This window comes from Pyxicephalus adspersus, chromosome 4 (assembly GCF_032062135.1).
Source record: "Pyxicephalus adspersus chromosome 4, UCB_Pads_2.0, whole genome shotgun sequence".
NCBI lineage: Eukaryota > Metazoa > Chordata > Amphibia > Anura > Pyxicephalidae > Pyxicephalus > Pyxicephalus adspersus.
Window position 1 is genome coordinate 12,247,186 of NC_092861.1, and position 23,576 is coordinate 12,270,761.

Sequence of the window (23,576 nt, forward strand, 5' to 3'; positions counted from 1 at the left end):
GAATGGATTTCTTAATAATAATTTGCTATTAGTTGGCAAATGCTTTTGATCTTTGAGCAGATCCATTTCAGGTTTACTAGATCATTCAGATACTCCCATGATAATCTATCTTCTCCAGTCTTGGGGAGCTTTAATAAATCAGACCCATTGAATAGACAAAGTGGTCAGCACATTGCAAGGAAAAGGGCCATGAGCAGGTCAAGAAAGGCAAAAGCAGAATATCTTTAAGTCAAATCAACAAGTTTGTGCATTTTTTAGAAATTTATTAGAAAAAAAATTCATAACTGCATAATATAAACATTGCTGTTTCTCCCACATTAGAGGGGTGGTATGTTTGCTATGATTGGCTTTATAACCAAAAGTTTGCCGACTCCTGTCCATACCTATATGAGCTTGGGGGACATACCATATAAAATCCAAGGCCATTAGTATGTAGGGGGAATTTGTAACAATCATCAGTCAATAAAACATCTGCTATGTACGATGGTAACTACTAATTCATAATTCTCACTTCCTGACCACCGTATAGTGAACACAGCAAACTGCCTTCACTTGCAGCTGTGGTCCTTCACTGCAATCACAAACGCACATGGCAAAGTTACAGCATGTCATATACACAGAATTAAATTTGTATGTGGTGTACTACTCAGTGCATTCGCCCATGTCTACTCAGAACCTTTCAAGTACATTAACCATCCTGGCACTATGATCATTTAGGTCAAAGCAGTACATTTCACATTTAAAAATACTTATTTTAATTTTCCGTTGGTCCCGCGCCCCAGTGTGCACACCCACACGCACACAGGTCTCAGGCTCGTCCAGCATCCCCAATGTTCACACGCCAGGCATACGAGGCCAGGGGACACAGATGCCAGCCGGGCATCGTTTGAGAATGCCGCGGGCTTGTGGGGACCAGGTAAGCCCTCAATTCCAACGAGTGTGGCTCGGGGTTACCGCTTTTTGTATTGAAATTTAAACCCGAGCCACACTCGGGGTTACCGCCAGGGAAGTTAAAGTACATTCACCCATTTTAGATATCTTTAAGCACGTTCATAGCACATATCAGTGTGATTTGTTTAGCACTTACCCCTTATTAACCATATGTGCTGCTCATGCATGTTTGTATCCACATATGTATATGTGTTTTTTGGACATTGGCTTGGAGCATATTATAATAAACCAATTATCCTTTTATTGACTTTAGTAAATCAGGTCGTTGGTGTTGTAGTTATATTTTTTAGTTCGGTTGATTTGATTTTAGGTTATTTTGATTTTTTGGCTTTCTGGGTCTTTAATACTAGAATATGTATTGATCATATCAGCTAGATTCACAAAGATCCATTTGGAGATTACAAGTGAATGGACCATTACTCTTCCATCAAATTCCCCTTGCTTTGTTTACCTGTTTATATGTTAAGTCTGCTCTATCCAGAGAGAGAACGTATGAGGAATGTTAAGATAATAGGACTTTTCTGGATTGAATTTACTTAATTTGCTGGCAGGGAGATCAGACATGATAAAGGAATGTAAGATTTGCATTTAGAGATAGGCTTTTTCCTTTTATCATTTTCTTGTACTAAGAGCGATCCAGAGAGGAATTAAGGTCTGGTGCAAAGTACAATAGCTGACATTAACTATGGTGGAAGAGGACAAAGAGCCCTCTGCGTGACCAACAGATGTGATTACTCTGCACTTTGTTTCTGACATAGCTTCGGGTGCCCCAGTTTCTCTATATAGTAAGTAAAAAAATGATCAAATGCAGCTGGTTTTCTTATATAAACTAAAGAATCAGTAAAACATTTGTCAGCTTTTCTTTACTGTGTGTGTCCCCAGAGCATGAATTCGCCCTAACGTCCTGTATGGCGGTGACACTTTCTCACATTTTTTATATATTCCCTTACTAAGTATATTTTAAAGGGTTAAACAGCTTCCATTTATATTATTCTTTCTTTTTCATTTTGCAAATAGATGTATATTTCAAACAAATCCACCTTGCCTTGTCTTTCATAAAGGTCAGTAGTAAGCTTCAGCCCCCCTCTCTCCTCTGTCATAGGAAGTTCTGATTTGAATAGCTCCATGCTCTGTGCACATCTAAGGATAGAAACTTTGCTTATGTGTCACTTTTTTCCTTGCAAAATGAGCTAGAATTAATGAACGGAACTGTATCCGTAAGGTGCGCATAAGGCAAATGTAACACTGCACATCACGTCAAGATCATGCAAATACTAAAAACAACAATTCCAGCCTTCGTTCTATATGGAAAGGTAACTGGATTCCTCTGCTCTCCACACCTGACAATTATCAGCTATCATGTGTCATCCCTATTGCAAACTATATGCACAAAGCTGGATAAGATACACTTTCATCAGTGAAGCTGGGTGATCCAGCAAAACTGCAATGGATTTTTTCAAAGTCATTTGCTATTTGCTAGCAAAAATTTTGAATCCTGGACCAGATCTATTTCAAGTTTGCTGGATCAGCCAGCCTCACTGATAAAAGTGTATCCTCTCTGGCCTTGGAGAGCTTTAATTTATCAGGCCCAATGTGTGAAAACCTTCAAAATAACCCCAAACCCTAATAAAACTATCTCTTAATGTAGATGTATATATATATAAAAGGTAAGAAGACATGACATACAATTTCTTTGTGTTCCTGTGTTGTCACCCTATCACATATTCTTTATCTTGATCAGAGATTCTAAATCAGGTCCCTCCAGAGCTTATCAGGGGTTCCTTGAGTAATGAGCAATTTGTACCTTTTAGGTCAGTTTTGGTGACACCAATAAGCTTTTTGGCTTTCTGTAAGGGTGACATTCTTCCCACTGACCAGCAATGTAAAAGTCATTCTTCCTGCTGACCACCACACTAACATACTGTGAGCTGTGGGTATAGTAATTATAGCCGGGGTCCCTTAACACATGAAAGTTCTTTGAAGGGTTCATCCATGTTAAAAAGGGTTGAGAAAGGTTGTTCTATAGACTAAATGGGGCTGCTGTGCACCTATGTTAAACAAGTCAAGCACTAATGTATTATATATATACAGAGCGGCTTTTTTGGCATATTCAAATATAATTTACTTTTATCAGAATTACAGAATTATCAGAATTACAGACTGATTGGTTGTATGATATCTCTACAGAACAAAGAATCCATGATATGATTTTACAAGGTTTATCCAATAATTCAAATAGGTTGGATAATCCTTGTTCTGTGAAGATATCATTCAATCAGTCTGTAATTCTGATAAAAGTGATACGTAAATTGTATTTGATTATGCCAAAAAAGCCTCTCTTCTTTCTTCCTTTTTTATTCTAATTGGTATTTACACATAGGCCTGGCATAGACTGAGAAAAACACTATTTACCTTCCCCCTTCCTCTCCTTCTCTTCTTGGTAAAAATACTCATATATCTATGTATAGCTTTTCTTTTTTACAGTAGCTTATCTATTACCCCTAAAATTACAACATTTATTGGGATTTGCCTATACGTTTGGGGATGCCCAAATTTCAAATGAGATTCATCAAATACCTATGTGTTGGATTAGAAGCAATTCCACCACTGTTCCTTTTTTCATAAAATGTTATTGCCAGAAATAAGATGACAGACACATTATGGGCATTTTGCTCCTCTAGTTTTACATGCTGTCTTGGGATTAGGTTTATCCATGTGTTCAAACCCTTGGTGAATCCAACCTGGGCAGACATACTTATCACTATTAGGTTACCGGTGGATTTCTTTAGCTACGTAGGTAATGCAAGTAAAGGATTAGGTTAGGTTAGTGCTGGCTCCCTTTAGGTTTATGTTAGATCTCTTTAAGAGTTGGATGAGGCTACTGCTAGGCTTCCTTTAGGGGAGAGGTTAGGTAACCACTGGTTTCATTTAAAGCAAAACTTTACAACTGCAATTGCATCCTACACTCGTCTGAGCATACATAGCTCAGTGTTCTTGAAAAAGAACATTGTGAACAGCCAGATTAGTATATTTTATAAAAAACACTTTTAAGGACATCTCTGCTGTTCCCGTGAGTGTCACATATCACTGCTTTCCGCATAGGGCATGTGCCAGGGAAACTGTTTATTAGTATTATTGTTCCTCTTTTTATTATTATTAATAAAAAGCATGTATATAGCACCAACATATTACACAGCGCTGTACATTAAATAGGGGTTGCAAATGACAGCAGACAGATACAGACAGTGATATAGGAGGAGAGGACCCTGCCCAGAATAGTTTAGAGCTTAGCTGTTGACATAAAGCTGAAAGAAATTTTATTATCAGTAACATTATTTCTAAGTCTGATAAACCTGCACATTTTGAGAAAGGTTAGGTTGAACCAGAGTAAAGAAGTAACATATCAGAGGGTGAAGATTAAGGGCTCTTTTAGGGGTTAAAATAGAACAATGGCCCCCTAATAAAAATATGTGCTGCAGCCCTTATTTGTAGCCCTGTTGGGCAAATTGTACAAATGCTTTTTTTTCCTTCCTCTGGACCAACGACGCCCATAGGGTTTTATGTCTGGCATATGTTTATTTCCCTAGTGGTTGAACTTGATGGATTTATATCTTTTTTCAACCTGACTTACTATATAACTATGTAAGTGTATATCATTTTGCATCGTATTTATCATTTTTGAGGTTAGTTACAGAGTTGGGTTAATGGATGATGGAGGTTGTTGTTATGTAGGGGAGGGTAAAGTAAGTTAGTTGTTTGCATCCAGCCTCCTACAACCATGTTACTGTATGATAAAGACATCACCTGAAATGGTCAGAGCTACAACATCTGGTGGTGGAGTTTGATGTCTGATGAGCAGCTGAAATGCTGATTAGTCACCCTTGCGTGGCTCTTTATTACAGACGTTTCATGTGAGCAACACAGTGCTGATCTAACAGCCTTAGAAATGTGAGCACAGATTGCCTCAGCGCCGGATTCATTCATTCCACAAGCCTGGAGTTGGGCGAGAGCTCTCCCCTGTGACGGAAAAGTTAATTTTTGAAAACTTTATTCCAGAATTATGGCCAGAAGGAAAAGCATTATAGCTGACCGCTTGCCTACTATCTGCTCCTTTTGTAACAACACATCAGCGATGAACCTAACGGAGAATACTGGTGCCACATGCCAGGATGTTCCATGTATCTTGTTATAACTCAGTCCTGAAGAGTTCAGCCACACATAAATTAACCACAGACCAGATGAAGTAATCCTAACTCCCGACATACAAACTTATTCTGGGTCAATGACTCACTAAGTAGTAAAGCCAAAGGATCAGCATGACAGCCAAGCAACTGGAATTATCACAAAGAGTGGGAAGGGTCAATACCAGCATTCCTTTCATGACAGGTTCTGTTTTAGGTTATCATAAAAAGTTTAACCAAGGCATATAGATAATAATGTGGTATTACAAATGATAAACCTGAATATTGTTGCATTAGCTAGGATAGGGGTGTCCAACCTAAATCTTCAAAGGCCTCTATAAAACTAGCACCAGAGCGCTACTGGGGGGATAAATTACAATAAACATTTCCCCAAGTTTCCCAGTCCTACTATGAGAATAATAACATAATAACAACATAATAACAATAATAACAAATTTCCATAGACCTTTTACATTACATAGCAAATCTAAAGCAGATTGTACAGAGGTTATACAATCAAAGTTTATTGTGCATTTCCAGGCCAGGATCTGGAGCTCAGCAAATATCTATATAATAAAACACAAAGTTTTGCACTTACAAATGTGAAGCAATTTTTATGTACAAAAAAATAGGGAAGCATTCCAATGTGATAACTAAGAACTGTTTCTTTTCATATCTTTTTATATTGTAAGCTGCAAAATCACAAACCCTAAATGTTAGCAGAGCAGCAGCTATCAGGTGGCATGCGCTAAAGTCATCCTCGTAATTTCGTAATGTGGATGGGGATACAAATATAAATCTTTCATAGGCCCAATTTTACAATAATTTTGGATTAAACCATTTTGAAACTTTTTTTTGAATACGTATACAATGAGTGATTTAATTTACTGATGTCCTCCCAAAACTACCACCAAAACATTACTAAGGGTTCATGCATACTATCCCATGTTGTAAGCAATGCTTTGAAAAAGGCAGTTTAATTATTTTGGATGGGCTAGCATTGTATGTTACCAATATAAACATCTACTAAATCCTTTGTTATTGCACTACCCTAACTAAATAGCCATCTGTGTGTTGTGAAGCACTAAAACACTTATACACATGACATACTTGGCTTCTACCAGGCATTACCGCAATGTGCTGGTGTGACTAGGCCCTAAAAGTGATGAAACAAATGGCTCTATGGTGTAAACCAGTAACCTGTAGCAATAGTTAATAATTTGTGATTGCACAGTGCTTCAATTATTTATTAATAACTTATACCATAAAGGGACATTTGTTTCATTTGCGACTGATCACTATGCTCAGTGATTAATTGCTAGCAAGTTTAGAAGAAGAAAGACTGAACTACTGAAATAGCCTGTGTATCTCAGGTCTTATTATGCCAATCTTGGGATGGACCTTCATCCAGGCCCTTGTAAGATTTAATGAGCAACCTATTTTCTAAAAAAACTTTTTCCTTGCTCAGGGACAAGACTTATAGCAGCCATCCAGGTCTTTTAAATATAAGGAGACCCAATATCCTATCCATATTTCATACAAAATATTGCTGCCTTAAAGTAATGTCAGTGGTAAAAACCATTTCTTGGTTTTGTAATTGGTAACTATATAAAACTTATATATGCACTTTAAAATGTTCTATTAAATTGTATGTGAACCAATCAGATATACTCTAACATGTTAAAACACACAGTTTTTACAAAATAATACATGGGGAGCCTGCTATAACGATCATTGTTCAAGAACCTTCCCCCCCATGTACTTAGGGAGGTCTCTCAGTTAGGAATTCTGTGTTGTCACCCTGCAATATGTGGCTTACTTGCCATCTTTGACTCCTTGATTTATTGCTAGAACATTGTCCGCTATTACTACTTTATAGGAAATAGGATAAAACAATGATGTGAAGCTGAGAAGAGGTGACAAAAGAGGTAGGAGACAAGGTGAAAAAAGGCAAAAATGGCAATTGTTATTATAACAATAACAAGCTAAAAGTAGCCCATTCACACAATTGTGTTGTGGTATTGCCACCATTCTGCACAGTGCATGTGTTGGTGCAATGGAGTGCCATTCATTCTGAATTAGTTCAGTGGAGTTGCATTGCAGTAAAGAATAATGCAGAACAATATATTTACATTGCACTTTTAAAAATGCCACATGGACCCCTATTGGAACATTAGGTACATTAGGCAGCCTGTTAATTGCTGTCACAATGTATAATACTGCATATGTGCAATGCACTGTAATAGTGTAAGTGGGCTTTTAGGACAATTTAACATGCTTTGCAATAATGTTCTCAATATGATCAGCATGTATTTTACATTTTGGTGAAATAGCATGCCAATGCTTTTTCCAGCAAACTTCACTGTATCATATGGCAAAGCACTAGTGTGAGTTGTACTTTGAGGTACTGCTGAAAATAATGCGGACCGATTTCCTTGATTAGGGGTTCTTGTGGTTTAGATCTATGCTAAAGCCAACCTTTGCATAAGGTGCAAAGTTTTACAGTTTGTTTTCCTTAAAAAGCAGCCTCATTTAGGGAAGAAAAGCCATTTCCCTGCCAGCCGCTGCATAGTGAGGCTCTTGGGGGAAACAATGATCCCTATTGAGAGGTCTGACATGTCCCCTGTTCTCAGAGCCAGAGCTCTATATTGAGACCTTTCCATCCTCCCAGAGAGCAATGATCCCATACTGCATCTGGTGGCAGCGGACAGGCTTTTCTACTTATACTGTGACTGCTTTATAGATAAAACAAACTATGATACCTAACATAGCCAATTTAGACTGAATTTTCAATTTAAAATCAACTATTTTTGTGTGTGCTACAGTGTGAGTGGAAATGTTCTCCAAACAATTTAAAAGCTCCTGCATGACTTCACAAATCCAGTTACAATATAATGCACACGCCTGATACATTTAATATAAGAATCTTTTTTATTTGTGTTCTCCTTTAAGACTCAGCAAAGACTCCAGCACTAACTTTTTCTACATGTTCCTTTCTCCATGTATTCTGCAGATCACCTGCATGTACAATCACGCTGCATGTGTACCCCTAGTGGTGTTCTGTATGAAAACCTAACTTCTGATTTTCCATCATTACTCACCCTCTGGGTCACACAAAAATCTTAATAGTTTGCTCACACGGCTCTCTCAGATCACATCTCTCTCATTAAATGTTTTCTGTAAAAAAAGGAAAAAATAAAGTCTGGAGAAGAAAGCGGTATAGTATGGGATGATGAGCTATCATTTTCCTAATAACATTTTCCGGCATTTTCTAATTTGTATTGCTGCTCTTTTTTAATTTGCTGGTGGTTAAGTTAATTGGTAAAAATCCACAGCTCACTGCAACATTGGGATGAGAGTAAAGGGACCACCAGGGGTTCTCCTGATTTATAAAAAAGTTCATTGTGTGTCCAGGGCGTGCCATGTCTGTAACATCTTCATCAAACTTCATTTGTGATCCCCAATAAAGAACATGGGACAGAATTGCTGGGGAGTTTAGAAAATCTCATTACCAGTTGATTGATTCACTTTGAGGCAATTGGATGTTCACTGTGGATCTGGATGAATCCCATTTAGGTGTGCATGCTTGTTCCAGGGCAGTGATCCATTAGTAAGTTTATAAAATGTCAGCTAGGTACCGTTTACATCTAAAAATAGTTCACGTAATTTTTGTTATGCCACAAATCTGTAATTCTCACATTCTTCCTAATATTTCCCACAATACAATAAAAAATCTAATAGTTTAATACACACAAAGCAAAATTATCCAACAATACCCAGATCATAGCCAACCCCTACCGAATAATCCTGCATGACATCACAGATTGCACGTTTTCCACCACCAGACGATTGCTGAATCATTCCTCAATAGTTCTACACACACTGGCAAAAATGTTTTCAACATATTAATATGAGAACACTGAATAATACAAAACCAGGGATGTTAGGTACAGAAAATGTTCAGGTATGTGGTTGTAAAATGAGCCAAAGATAAAAGGAGAACAATCATTTGTACAACACAATAAAGCTAAACATTTTCAATACTTTGCATGACATTTTCTGGTGAAGATAATATAATGGTACTATTTTATTACATTATTACAAGTTTCATTAAATTAAAAGAAAAGCTTTAAATTGAAGTAACAGAAATCCGACTTTTAGGCTGACCATACATATTTACAATCTCATTTATAATCTTTAAACTGGTTATACTTGCTATACTTGGTATATTATGCTATATTTGTGTTGTACAGATCTGATGGAAGTATAGGAAGTTATAAGGACCTATAAGAAGTTATAGGGTGTATGGTCAGCCTAAGACTTCTCTGTTACATAGATATACACTTTGTAGTACTCAAAGGCCTGTATAATATTATCTTTTAGGGTAGAATTAGAAAACATTAAACTTTTATATAACAAGACTATACTGAATATTTCTAGAACATGACACAGTATATTTTAGTGCAATGTTGTTACAGTATACATTTCCCATGGCATGTACATTATACATTCTTCATACAGCACAGGGATAAATACATGTGTACTACAATAACAATACCACACATACAGTCCTGTATACAACATCTCAATATAATATTATCACTGCTCAACAAGTATTTAACAAGTTTCTTCTGATTAGTGGCATTTAATTGGTTGCTGCACAAGTTTAATTTTTTTGTTTAATAACATATGTGTAGAATAATGTGAAATCATGTTATATTATAAATGTGTAGAAATGTCTTTGTTGAAATATCAGTCTGTGTAGAAATAGTTGTCTGGTCACACAATAATGCAGTTATCATTTTATATTATATTATCATGTTCTGTATATTCATGTTTAGCATTGCTGTTGTATATTTGTTTATAATATAAATGTATATCTATGTATCATTCCATGACATTGTTATTATAAAGTTGTGAAAGAGCTTTTATCTAAACAAAAATGTTTTTCTGGTTACTGATGGCAGAGTGGGGTCTCTAGTATTCTGTATTAGTATGTGATATTATTAAAGAGGAACTCAATTAGATTATAAGCTAATAATGAGATATAACCCCAATGTAATACTTGTGAAAAACATTTATATGGGTTCCCCATGACTTTAATGTTTATACAAATGTGCAAGGAATGCAAAAATTATTTATTAAAACTCTCCAAGCCTGGAGAAGATTATTATGTGAGAACCTGGGTGATCCAACAAACCTGTAATGATTCTGCTTCAAATAATTGATTAGAGGTTTGCTGGATTACTCAGGATCTCCCATGATAGTCATCTTCTCCAGTCTTGAAGAGTTTTAATAAATCAGGTCCATTATGTCTAGGATAGGAATACAAAGATGCAAAGATAAAACCCTTTAGAATGTCCATTCTGCATAATTGTTCAAGTTTAGTGATATGGAAGCCATTGGATCACTAGTTATCTAGTATTCAGGAAAAAGAACAGGTCAGCCGCCATATTTCTCTCAGTACAGGTTTCCTATAGAGTTACACGATAGCCCGGGGGAAAATTTATTTTCACCTGGATAGGTCCAGTGGAATCAGAATAATGATTTTTATCCATTATTTGTGGTAATATAAGGGTCTGTCTGTAAAATGAAGGTTTTATCCATTATATACATCCAACATTCTAGGCATAGTCACAGTATCTGTACACACCCCTCTCTATGGCATCGCCAACCCATCAATGGGCCAACAAAAATACCCGCTGCTCAGAAGATCATGTGACCTCCTCCCATGTGACCGTGCAGTCACTTGCCAGGCCCATGTACGGCTAATGATGAGGGGAGTGGTGTAACTGCTCCCCCTAGTGTTTGAGGGGAGGTATTAGGTTGTGGCAGTGATGAAGGTAGTCAGTAGTGTGTCAGGTGGACCCTTTGCACAAATACTGTCACTTTACCCTACAAGATGTTCTATTTACATCTATTATATGTCAAGACCTAAACAGCTCTGCCATGAGACCACACAGAAATGTTTTTGTTTAGATGGTGTCCCTCTTGAATCTACAGTGCCAGGTAGCTTGTCTTCCACCTTCATAAAGTATGAATAGCTAATATTGACTATTTGCCCCAAGTAAGGTCACTAATACCCCAAGTACCCCTAATATTGGTCTTGGTTAGCAGGCAGTACATGGTGTCTCTAAATAAATCCTGTACCTTTACATAGAATCCAGTATATTCCTATTACCCCCTAGTGTGGGAAACCAAAGTATTCTGGTACCTTTATATATGATATTTCCTTATTATCTAATAACAGACATTGTGTCTCTGATGAAGCCTGCATTCTTATACAGAAGCCAGTATATTCCTATTACTCTTGGTGTTGGTCACCTAATTTCAAGTACCCTGGGTACCATTATCACCAGTAACCTCTGACTATCCAGACAGGGCATGGTGCTTCTGGTTCAAGCCAGCACCCATCTACAGAAGCCAGTATATATTTATTGCACCCATCTACAGAAGCCAGTATATATTAATTGCCCCCATTACAGAAGTCAGTATTTATTTATTGCACTATGTACATAAGACAGTATATATTTATTACACCCATGTACAGAAGCCAGTATATATTTATTGCACTTCTGTACAGAAGCCAGTATATATTTATTGCCCCCTGCAGTAGGTTATAGAACTTAAAGTACCCTGGGTACCATTATCACCTGACTATCCAGGCAGGATATTGTTCTTTAGAATAAAGCCTGCACCCATAGACAGTAAGCAGTCTATGTTTATTGCCCCCTAGGGTGTTTCACCCATTTTCCAGTACCCTGTGTACCTTTCATTTGAACCTATCCATTATGCCCCTTGAGGATGAGCCCTATGCAGAGTGATCCAGGCATGCTTGTGGTGAAGTCCTGAGCAGACTAGCAGACAGATCTCTAACCCAGCAGCACTTTTCTCTCTCTATATATCCAGGCAGAAAGGTGGAACAGTACATGGCACTGTAGAGCTCCCCAAATCATGCAGCAAGGCTTTTCATAGGCCCTTTATGTTCAGTGGGCGGTGTCCTGCACTATTACTATTGGGTACAGAAAATGCTCTTAATAAGATCTGCCCTTTTCTAACATAAGACACAAACAAGCTGGCTGTGCAGGCAGGGGGCTGCTGCTGAACTTCTCCCGACTCGCCTGCTTATGCTGGTCATGCTGTATGTGGATGGGGTGTAGTGCAGCAGCTGGCTGGGGACTAATGACTTTGATCCTGTGTCAGGATACCACGTGTTGCTGTGTCTCCTCTGCTGGCTGAGGACTCCTCTATATAAACCACAAACCCCTAATCATTGCAAATCCAGCCTACTGCTGAAAAAAAGGCTCAGGACACGGCTTCTCATCCCCCGACCGCAGCATTTTTTCATGGAGAAAAGTCTGACAGATTAAAAAAAAACTTTTCACCCCTTCTATTTCTTGCACAGAAGAATTCTTTTTTTGTGGGGGCACTGAAAGCTCCAAGCTGCCGATCTCTGTGGCTTTTTTAAAGTTGTCATTGTTGGACTGAGAGGAAGCGAATCTCAGGGCTGGATGAATGAGAAGAAGTGCAGGCGGTGAACAGGACTGTGCATGGGAAGAAGGGACTGTGCATGAAGAAGTAGGGACTGTGCACCTTATTGATGAAGTGACTTCCATAGGGATTGCTGTGCCTGTAGAAGAAGACAGTTTGATGTATTAGATGTCTGCATGGGAATTTATTAAAGAAGAGAGAAGAATTATAATCTGTAGGGGCAGAGGACTTCCATCTGTGTGGTATGTGACAAAGAACATTAGAAAAGACTTTCTATAGACAATCTGTGTTAGATCTTACAAGCCTGAGCTATCTCTAGAATAACATCCTACACATAGATATTGTTACAACTTCCCAGGGAAGGCTGCAGAGATCTCCCATACAGCTGAATCCTTACATAGATCGCTACATTGTTATCAATTCCTATAGAGAGAGCTACAGTGCTGGGATAGAACATTGGGGTGCTGTGTCTGGGACCCTAATAGCATTGGTATTTAGGACCCTATAATAATAGCATTGGGGTGCATTGTCTAGGACAGTATTATAGCTCCTTATAGAACATTGGGGTGCATTGTCCAGGACAGTATTATAGCTCCTTATAGAACATTGGGGTGCAGTGCCCAGGACCCTATAATAACAGAATTGGGGTGCATTGTCTAGGACAGTATTATAGCTCCTTATAGAACATTGGGGTGCTGTATCCAGGACCCTATAATAACAGAATTGGGGTGCATTGTCCAGGACAGTATTATAGCTCCTTATAGAACATTGGGGTGCAGTGTCTAGGACCCTATAATAACAGAATTGGGGTGCATTGTCCAGGACAGTATTAGAGCTCCTTATAGAACATTGGGGTGCTGTATCCAGGACCCTATAATAACAGCCTTGGTATCTAGGACCCCCTATCACTTCCTATACAGTTAGAACAATCCCTCGTGAAGTTTGCTGTTGTCACTGATCCCCTCCCAGACTGTGCCGGATCCCATTCATATTATATGAGGACTCCCCCTGGTGCGGTCCTGTAGTGAGATGTGTTGGAAGCAGTGCCAGGCTGGCACACAGTGATCAGGGGGCATTGTCAGGTTTGGGTGATGCCAGTGGATGCAGCCAGGAGAAGTGTAAGAAGACATCGCAGCAATCTGTGAAGATCACTTGGAGTCTGATTGAACTTTCTGAGCCTTTTATCCGTTCACCGAACCGTCACAGCACAGAGCCGGCAATATCGGAGTGCACCGAGCAGCCTGCACCCCATCCATCCATCCAGCAGCCCCGGGCCCCCATCCAGCAGCCCCGGGCCCCCACCATCCAGCAGCCCCGGGCCCCCCATGCCTGTACCCCAGTAATCCAGGCCTGCCAGTAACCCGTGGCTGTTGTGATGCATATTCCCCTAGATCCCAGCACCAGCCGGAGGTTCAGCCCGCCCTCCAGCAGCCTGCAGCCCGGCAAGATGAGCGACGTGAGCCCGGTGCCCGGCCCGCAGCAGCCCCAGCCCCAGCAGCAGGAGGCGGCACTGCCGGTGCCCAGGATGCGAGCACACGACAACCGGACCATGGTGGAGATCATCGCCGACCACCCGGCCGAGCTGGTCAGAACCGACAGCCCGAACTTCCTGTGCTCCGTGCTGCCCTCACACTGGCGATGCAACAAGACCCTGCCGGTGGCATTCAAGGTGGGTACAATCTATGTGTCATATTCCTCATTCTGATCAGACACTTGGGAAACTTACCTTTATAACACTCATTTCCAGGATGGTCCCATCACACTTACCCCAACATTACCCCTAGAAATACCCCAATTCTGCACATCTGCCCTGGGTATCCAGCAGCATGGTCACACCCTTGTTCCTTTCATTCTCATTATTATTATTAATAAACAGGATTTATATAGCGCCAACATATCACACAGCGCTGTACATGAAATAGTCACCGAATGTTCTGATCCCTCTTCCTTGCTAAATATTTATAACCACATGGTATTTAAATAGCCCAGTAGGAATTCTAATGGAAGAATTATCTGGTTCATTAGTGGAGTCCTGAATAATTGTGAGAAATGATCTCCTACCTGTAGCCTGACATTCCTTATCACACTTTATCCAAAATGCATTTAAAGCTGTGTGAACATTTTACATCAATATAGAGATATTTCTAGCAAGTGTAAAAGATGTAAGTATCAGGAGATGAAAAGTGTACTTTATATATAAATATATGTATATGAGACATGAGACTCTTTTATAGTGTACTTTATATATATATGTATATGAGATATGAGACTTTTTTTTATAATGTACTTTATATATATATGAGACATCAGACTTTTTTATAGTGTAGTTTATATATATATGTATATGTGTATGAGACATCAAACTTTTTATAGTGTAGTTTATATATAAATGTATATGTGTATGAGACATCAAACTTTTTATAGTGTATTTTATATATATATATATATATATGTGTATGTATAGGAGACGTGATACTTTTTTTATAGTGTAGTTTATATATGTATGTGTATATGAGACATCAAATTTTTTTATAGTGTAGTCTATATATATATATGTATATGAGACATCAAACTTTTTTTATAGTGTAGTCTATATATATATATGTATATGAGGTATCAGACTTTTTTTTTATACTGTAGTTTATATATATATATGTATACGAGACATCAAACTTTTTTATAGTGTAGTTTATATATATATATATATATATATATATATATATATATATATATGAGACATCAGACTTTTTTATAATGTAGTTTATATGTATATGTATATGAGGTATCAGACTTTTTTTATAGTGTACTTTATAAATATATGTGTATATGAGACATCAGACTTTTTTATAATGTAGTTTATATCTATATGTATACGAGACATCAAACTTTTTTTATAATATAGTTTATATATATATGTATACGAGACATCAGACTTTTTTATAGTGTAGTTTATATATATATATATGTATATGAGTGTAACCAAATCACCTCCATATAGACAACCGACTTTTATCCCAGCACAGTGGCACTGGTTACTCTGCCGGGGGTTTCCTCATTCACAACTGGTTTGGAGTATCAGTCTTCCTTCTTAATTCCATCAGATGCCATTCAAATCAGATCATCTATGTATAATAAAAAGGAGGTCAGTTATCTAAATGGCAACAAATGAAGTTTAATCTTAACGTTTTAATCGGGATTGTCGATATTAAAGGCCCTGGGGGGAGCTGGCTGGGTATTACAAGATTAGGTTTTCCAGGATTTCTTTTATTTAAAAAAATAGGTAAAAGCCTGGCATGTAGGTAATTATATTATATGACCATTTATATGAACAGAAAGCCTATCTGCATAACTTTTTATTCAATGGACCCCCCAGAGGATTGTAGATTTACTGCTACCATCATGTAAATGATGCACGTTGGTTTTTTAGGGCTTGAATAGTTTAAATAATAATTTCTTTCTGCAATGTTTTGCATGCAATTTTGTTATAAAAACTTGTAGCTGTCGTTTAGAGTTTATTTTAAGTAGCTGATGTGCCCCCCCCCCCCCCTAACCTGTCACAAGCCCTCCTTTACCGTCCAACTTTCAAATAGTTAAAAAAAAGTTGCTTGAAAACTATCTCCCCTGCACTTTACTATTTGTGTAGGCGTCCAGAATATATGTATAGATGTAAAGCTGCCAAGATATGAAATACATTCATAAGGTCACAGTCACTAAATACTTAATATAATGTAACCAATACTATTGATACACTCATATTCTGATCTTCAGTTTATTTTTATAAAAAGCCATATTCCCCATAATAGATGAAAATAATATAATGGCATGTTGAAATAAAAGAATTTTATAGTCTTTTACAGACTTTTATAGCCATAGAAACTTTTAGGGGCAAATCTTAAAAACTTGGAACTGCCACTGAGATAACCCCAAGCGTTATCTAAAAAAAATGTTTGTGGAGTTCTTACCCACTAAAAAAACCTATTCAAATGCAAAGCTGCGTTCATTCGCTGACCCCAAATCGTACATTCACTGACCCCAAAACCTCATTTGTGGTATTGTTGTAAAGTAAATGTCACTTAAGAGGCAAAGTTTTGTTTTTAGACATCTGTGTTAGCATTGTCCAGTAAGTAGTATTGGAAAGATGGTGACATCTCCAGCATTTGGAGGTCATGTTATTATAGACATTCACAGGCTGGATGAAAGTGTTGGGCTGATAGGTGAATGCTGCATGCACCAGTGTTATGCACTCTTCTCTGGACAGGTTAGCTGGCATTGCACAGGATTGGCTTTTCCTAAAATTCCTGGCCAATTCCTTGTGTAAAACCCTTCCTCTGTAAATGTCCCTTTTACTTATTACCGGTGCGGTCCCTATATGGCTGCAGGTTAGTAACACGATCTGCTCTGACCTATGGAAGTTATAAAACAGTCTTTATTAAGGTGTATGAAGTGAAAACACACTTTACCATCCACTTCTGTAAACATATAACAGCTGGTAAAGCAGCACACAGGTCTCCTCCAACATCATATTTTGCTTGATAGACATCGAGATCTATATGCCAGTGTTTTCACTCAAGATTCACACAGGATTCAAATAGAAAAGCGGCTGAATATTGGGTGACAACATTGATAAGCCAACCGCTAGCCAAAAAGATAGCAATTAAGAATGGTACAATGTCAAACTAAACTAAAAAACATGACTATAACTTTAACAGGACTGTGCAGAAAAAAAGATCTGTTTTTAAAAAGTTTGTTCAGCCAATTTTTCTTTTTTATTTTAAAATGATCATAGAACACATGAACAATTGCTGCACTGCTTCTCTAAAGTAAATACTGATCCAGTTAGTCAGCATTAATGTCCCTGGAAATGCATCAGGTCTGTTCAACAAGTTCCTAAGTTCTTAAGTAATTGTTAATATACATTTAATGCGCATTGTTGCAGGGACACTTCACTTCAGTTTTCTAAAACTTCATATCGGAAAAAAAAACTTCTGCAAGCCACATTATCTGCTGATATCTGCTAGTGCAGATCTTCCAATATTTCAGATTTATCTTAAAGAAATAAAAAAAAAGCATTTGCTTTGGCAGCGTCTTGGCATCTGAATAGTTAATCGTGGTTGACTATGTCTTCCTGCTGCAAGCTTGGAGCCAAGTATTTTAATTTACAGTCAATATCCCCAGAGGGGGTTCTGCATCAACTCAGCAATGAAGCAGAGTTTTTTCTTTTTCCTCCCGGGGCATATGTATAAAAAAATCTATTTCTGCAACTAAATAAAGTACATTTTATATGGCTTAAATGTTTCAGGCTCCTGTCCCAGCTGTGGTTCCTGTTCACACCAAAAAACGCCATCACTTGCTGCGATATTTAAAGACCGGTCTGCTATACTTTGTTGCCATTTTTTTTTTCACCAGTTTGTACTTTGCTATATTGTGCTCAGCAATAGCTGGTGCTTTGTGGGGTTCTATTTTTTTGGCAGATTGACGAAGAATTAAAAAGCCCCCAAATATTAAGGTTAAATGAGTGTCAACTTTATTTCCAGTCCAGAAAATGTAAATGCATTTTTACCAAAATAGGATATATTTTCAAAATATTTGCAAAGAACTGTAATATAAAAAAAATAGTTTTACATAGCAAATTCCTGCCATTTGCAATTCAATATTTGAACAAACCTGTCGTTATATATAAAAAAATCACCCCAGCATTAATAATATAATAGCAATAAAATGACATCGGTATTGTAAAAAGAGATTAGTATATCAGCCTCAAAGTTAACATAACTATTTATATATTTCTGCTGTTTTATGGGGGGCATTTAAGTAAAATACAACTTTTAAAATTCAACACCTTAGAAATGTAATGTTTCAGTAACTATAGACTATAAAAGAAGAAGTTATCAGGAAGTCATGGATTATTAATATTAAGGTTCAGTATTAGGACTCATTTGTTACATAATAATTATAAGAATCACATTTTATTTATTTTTTTAATAAAAAAAAAGTATTTTATAAAATTTATACTTTGCTGCTATAATGCCTTTTACAAAGTTTGCAGCTAATTTGGGACCTTTATGATTTATATTTAGCATCTGAACGGTGTGAAGAGCTGCAAAGTCAGTCTACAGTAAGTTCGGCTGTTTTTAGCTTTAGTCTTACAAGCACATGTCTCACAATAAATCGTCAGATGAGGAGGTGCTTGTGGGCAGTGGCTGAATGTGTAGATTTTATTAAGGCCTGGCTACTGCCATTCTATGCCTATAAAATAAGGATCCATTCTACGCAGCCGCAGTGTCTAAAGGCATAGGGACTGCACCACAAGCTATGTCCCGATACAAAAATATAAACATTTATTGTATGGAAAGTTACGATGCATCAGTCTTTTCTATCAAATATAAACTTTTTAGTCAATTTTACATATCATTTTTGCTTTAAACAAAACATTATAGACTGTAAATCTCTAAATTAATTTAATTTAAATATTAAAATCTCTATTTAATTCCACTGAAAACACTGCAGAATTATTTATATGTTCCTTAAAGCTTTACATTTCTTATGCAGATATTTTTTGACGTTTAGATTTAGCCTTCAAATTTGTTCGTCTTTTCTTTGATCAATTTAATGTATATCAGAGACATATTTATTATTATCTCCAATGCCTCCAATAGGGAATTGTTCTAAGCATCCTTAAAATGAGCAGACCAGTGTTACAAGCACCCACATTAAAAAGTAAGTTATGCTATAGCCAAAAGAATATTGCTACATAACATAACAGTAAGAGATAAGCGCTGGGGCAGAAACCTTTGATAATAATGTTAGGCAGACAATGGCGTGCGATAGAAAACCAAGAAATAGACAGTGAAGAGGAAGGAAAAGAAGTCGAAACTACACTTTTACGTCAAACTACGCTTTTTAAAAAGTACTAAAAGTACTTACTTCACTTTAATTTGCATGCTACTTCTCTTTGAAAGTTAATGTTACCGAATGGCCTTATCAGGAATGTACCGGAGTATAAGAATCTCAATGTAAATTTATATTTTAACACAAAGCATGAAGCTTAGCTGCCAAAAAATTATATTTTCTTCAAATATCTAATCAGGTTCAGTGAAAAATCAAATAATCATAATAATAAAAATAATAATAAATATCTGAAATGTCCTCATATCTGGGCTGTGGTGATGACCCTCTTTGGTAATAAAAACTTTCTAATTTCTTATTTATTTATTAACAACTGTCTTAGTTTTTTTTTTTTGTAAAATTAACTGGGATTTTCTAATTATTACTTTTCTGCTTTTGACTTTCTCATGCTGACAGTTTTTCTTTTTAATTCTGTTTTATTTCTGTTCTGTAATGATGACTGATTGCAAAAGGTTTGCACATTTTATTAAGCTGGGCCGATATGGAACTGCAAATGAAGAAATGGAGCTTTATAAAAAATTATATTAATTAAACATTCTGTTTATAACAAACAAAAAATTTTCAGCAGATGAGAGAGTCATGGTTAAACTTGAAGCATTGCTGCTTCCTATTTTTATTATTTAAAGAAAATGATTCTAATTGTATTGGATAACAATATTGGTTAATAAAAATGTATAGTAAATAGTAATACCATGTTTGTGTTAACCCATAAGTAAAATATTTTTGCTTTTTTTGTAAAAACATACCACAAACTCTGGTACAAAGCTACATTTTATTACATAACAATATAACTTAAATAAATACAGACGCATGTCATGGTATTCTTTCCTCACCCCCTATGATTAATGTTAAAGCCCAGATTAATACTAGGAAGTATATTTTTATTTATTTATTAAATGGCGATGCAAATCTATTTGACCTGCTTGTTCTTAGTGCGGATCTCAAACACATACCACAGTTACAAATATAAAATGTGACAAATATTATTACCTTGTGCAATTACGAAAATAAATTGAGGAGTTTCTGAATAATATTAGCTTTTTTGTATAGTGAAGAAAATTGTCATCAATGCAATGCAACCTTTTCATTCAACAACTATTATTCCCTAAAATAAAATAAAATAGCTGTTAAACAGATTGTCATTTGAATGTAACACACAGAAATGTATGCTAACCTTATGTGAACATAAATCTTGAACTTTTTTTGCACCTGTTGGTATATTTTGTAGATAGATCTGTAAGAAAGAAACCAGGTCAGATGGTAGAGATAGGAGTTAGCACTAAGCCGTGCCCGTTTTATTTAGAATGTTGCTGATTTCTTGATAAATCAAAGTTTTGTATTTAGTGTAGTGATTATAGAACTGCAGATAACACAGGGTTGGAGAGGTTATTGCTCTGTTGACTTGAGTTTTCCTACCAATTAATCAGAATTTTTATAGTAAATTGAACTTGGCATTGCAAAGATTAAAACTAATAATATTACATGGTAGGTTCAACCAAAGGAAGCAGTTTGATCTTTCAGTAAACTATTAAAGCTGTCAACTTATTGCCCAGGTTTGACTTGAAGATCTATCTTCTGGTGGTTGATCACAATCCTAGTGGTGAATTGCTTAGTTTCTGCTGATTTCTTTTATTATAATGCCATTCCCAGTGGTTCACAATTGGTTGCAATCAACTAAAATGTGCTGCCTGTATGACCAGTTTAATTCTGAGCAGGCATAGATGACCTAATACATGCAGGTATTGCAGCAGATTTATGCATTACTTTACTGTAGGAGTAAAAAGAGAAATAATTGTGTTATGTCATGCTGACAATTGCAGCTCATAGATATTTGCTTTCCAGTGTAAAGTTAGGGATTCTGGTACTAAAGGTGAGGATTTACTAAAGTAAGGCAAAGTGAACGTACCTTGGAAAGTCTCCTGCTCATCATGGTAATGTTTATTGACAATTCAGGCTCGCTTAACGTCCTTTTTTTTATTTTGGACAGCTATGTGTACTTTTTTGCTTTTCTAGTTGTTATAGCTGCAAAATCTCCCCTCTATACTTTACCAAGACCAATATTTCTTTAACTAAAAAACAGTGGTGCATGCAAGTTCTTTGGTTCATCAGAGTCTCTGTCTCTTATTAAGCAAGCTGGCAGGATTACCGGTACTTAACAAATACAAATATTCTCTTTTCTTTGTGCTTCTCTTTCTCATCATTTCACAAAACTTTCTTATTTAACTACTTTTCATGGCCAGGCCAAGGGAGGGGTAGGCAGCAGAAGTTGCCACTTTTTGCCTTATGTACTAAAGAGCATTGTTTTTTCTGATTTATGTCAAATCAAAACTGAAGAATTAAATACAACCGGCTGTTAAAGAAATTTCAGATTCATTTCAGATCTGCTTATTTTCTTGGATCAGAAACTGGATCGGAAGTGATAATTGGTCTGTTTGTACTAGGCTTACCCCATAATGCCCCTTTGCCATGATACCATTATTCCTAATTTAACATCAATGTGTGGAAAACTAAGAATTCCTGACCCTGACAAATTATTCATTGCATTATTATCTAATAAACTGAGTTTTAGTCTGTATATTTAAAAGTCAGTGACATCTGGTTGCACCAATATGAAAACATGCTCATCTCTCTGATGCATTTCTCCTAACTTGAGATTAGTTATAGAGAACCTGTACAACTGAGCCGTTTAAATGAAAATCCTGGCCTGCATGTAGCTGTAGGTTTGGAGATGGACTGGTATAAATTATTTTGATGTACATTCACTCTGCAGTGTCTGATACTTAGCCACTAGGGGCAGTGTCTGATACTTAGCCACTAGGGGGAGCTTCTATACATCAATATATGAAATATAATTGTAAAAATATGGTGCTAATATGTGTTACCCTACTATCCCTTATAATAACTTTACAATAATAACTCCCAATGATTGCTCACAAAATACATAGTATGGTTTTACAGAAAAAATACATTGTTTTCCAGCAGATTTTGAATATGTATATATGCTGTTGTTCAATCTTTATGTACAGCTAGAAGATTTGGTAGGATTGGCCTTTAGCTAGCATATCAGTGGGCCACTATAGCAGACAGCAGCAACTAACTTCTTACACTCATAGTAGCCTAAAACCTTTAAAGCTCATCTCCTGACCCATTAATTTTGCAGTGAACCCCCGTCACTCCTTTTTCCATTGCTGCTGAGTCAAAGCAATTCCCATGTAGCTCTATGTTGAATGGTGTCATATCCTTCACAGGAGAACCCCTTTATCATTGGGCACTAAAGCCTAAGCATTGCATCATGGGAGGAGGTCATATGCCCCCCAAAACTTTAATGCACTGGGCAAATCGTGCTGCAACAGAGGAAGAAGCAACAGGGAATATGAGTGAATATGATTTCAGCTTCAGTCACTCAGTCTCCTTGATTAACCATCTGCTAAAATAAAATATCAGCCGCATGGCCTTCATTTTCATTTTATCAATTAAATGTCACTGATAGAGTTCCACTGAAAAGATGCAGCAGCAGCAGAGGTACAGTACATGAAGAAGAAACTGCATATGTAATAAGCAATAATTGCTCACAACATTATATATTAACATTCCATACACAGAAGCGTGGATTGCACACATAGAGCCAATAGGTGGCGCTGTGTTCAAGATGGTATAACCTGTAAGGTCTCTTCTTTACAGCTGCTGTGCTAATAACAGAGCTGAATGGGTCAGAAGAGGACACACAACCTCCCTCCATATGGGGCAACATCTTACATAGTAAACCATCCAGTTTACACAAATATCATTAAATTTTTTACGTTTAACATAATTTATTTTTTTTGGCACACATACATTGTTTTATTGTTTAATGTGTACTCCTTTTGTGCCTTTTCTAATGAGGGACCCAGGTTATGCTGCAGCTTCAAAGACAATAGACTTGTCCATCCTATCACCTATACATATTGGCTGTTTCATTGGAAGTATATTTTCAGTTGTATTGTTTTCCATTTAAAAGCCATTTATTATTAATATTATTATTATTAATAATAATAATAATAATAATAA

The 23,576-nt window shown here is 36.8% G+C and overlaps 1 protein-coding gene across 3 annotated transcripts in view; it reads left to right on the forward strand.

Moving 5' to 3' along the window:
* Positions 1-12,165: 12,165 nt before the first annotated feature.
* The window catches only part of RUNX2 (RUNX family transcription factor 2), a 68,305-nt gene continuing 56,894 nt past the window's right edge, over positions 12,166-23,576 (forward strand). For all 3 annotated transcript variants that reach the window (XM_072407407.1, XM_072407409.1, XM_072407408.1), the window contains exon 1: positions 12,166-14,292. In XM_072407407.1, coding sequence (XP_072263508.1) covers positions 13,999-14,292 — 294 coding nt within the window. In that variant the 5' untranslated portion in view covers positions 12,166-13,998. The remainder of the gene's footprint in view (positions 14,293-23,576) is intronic.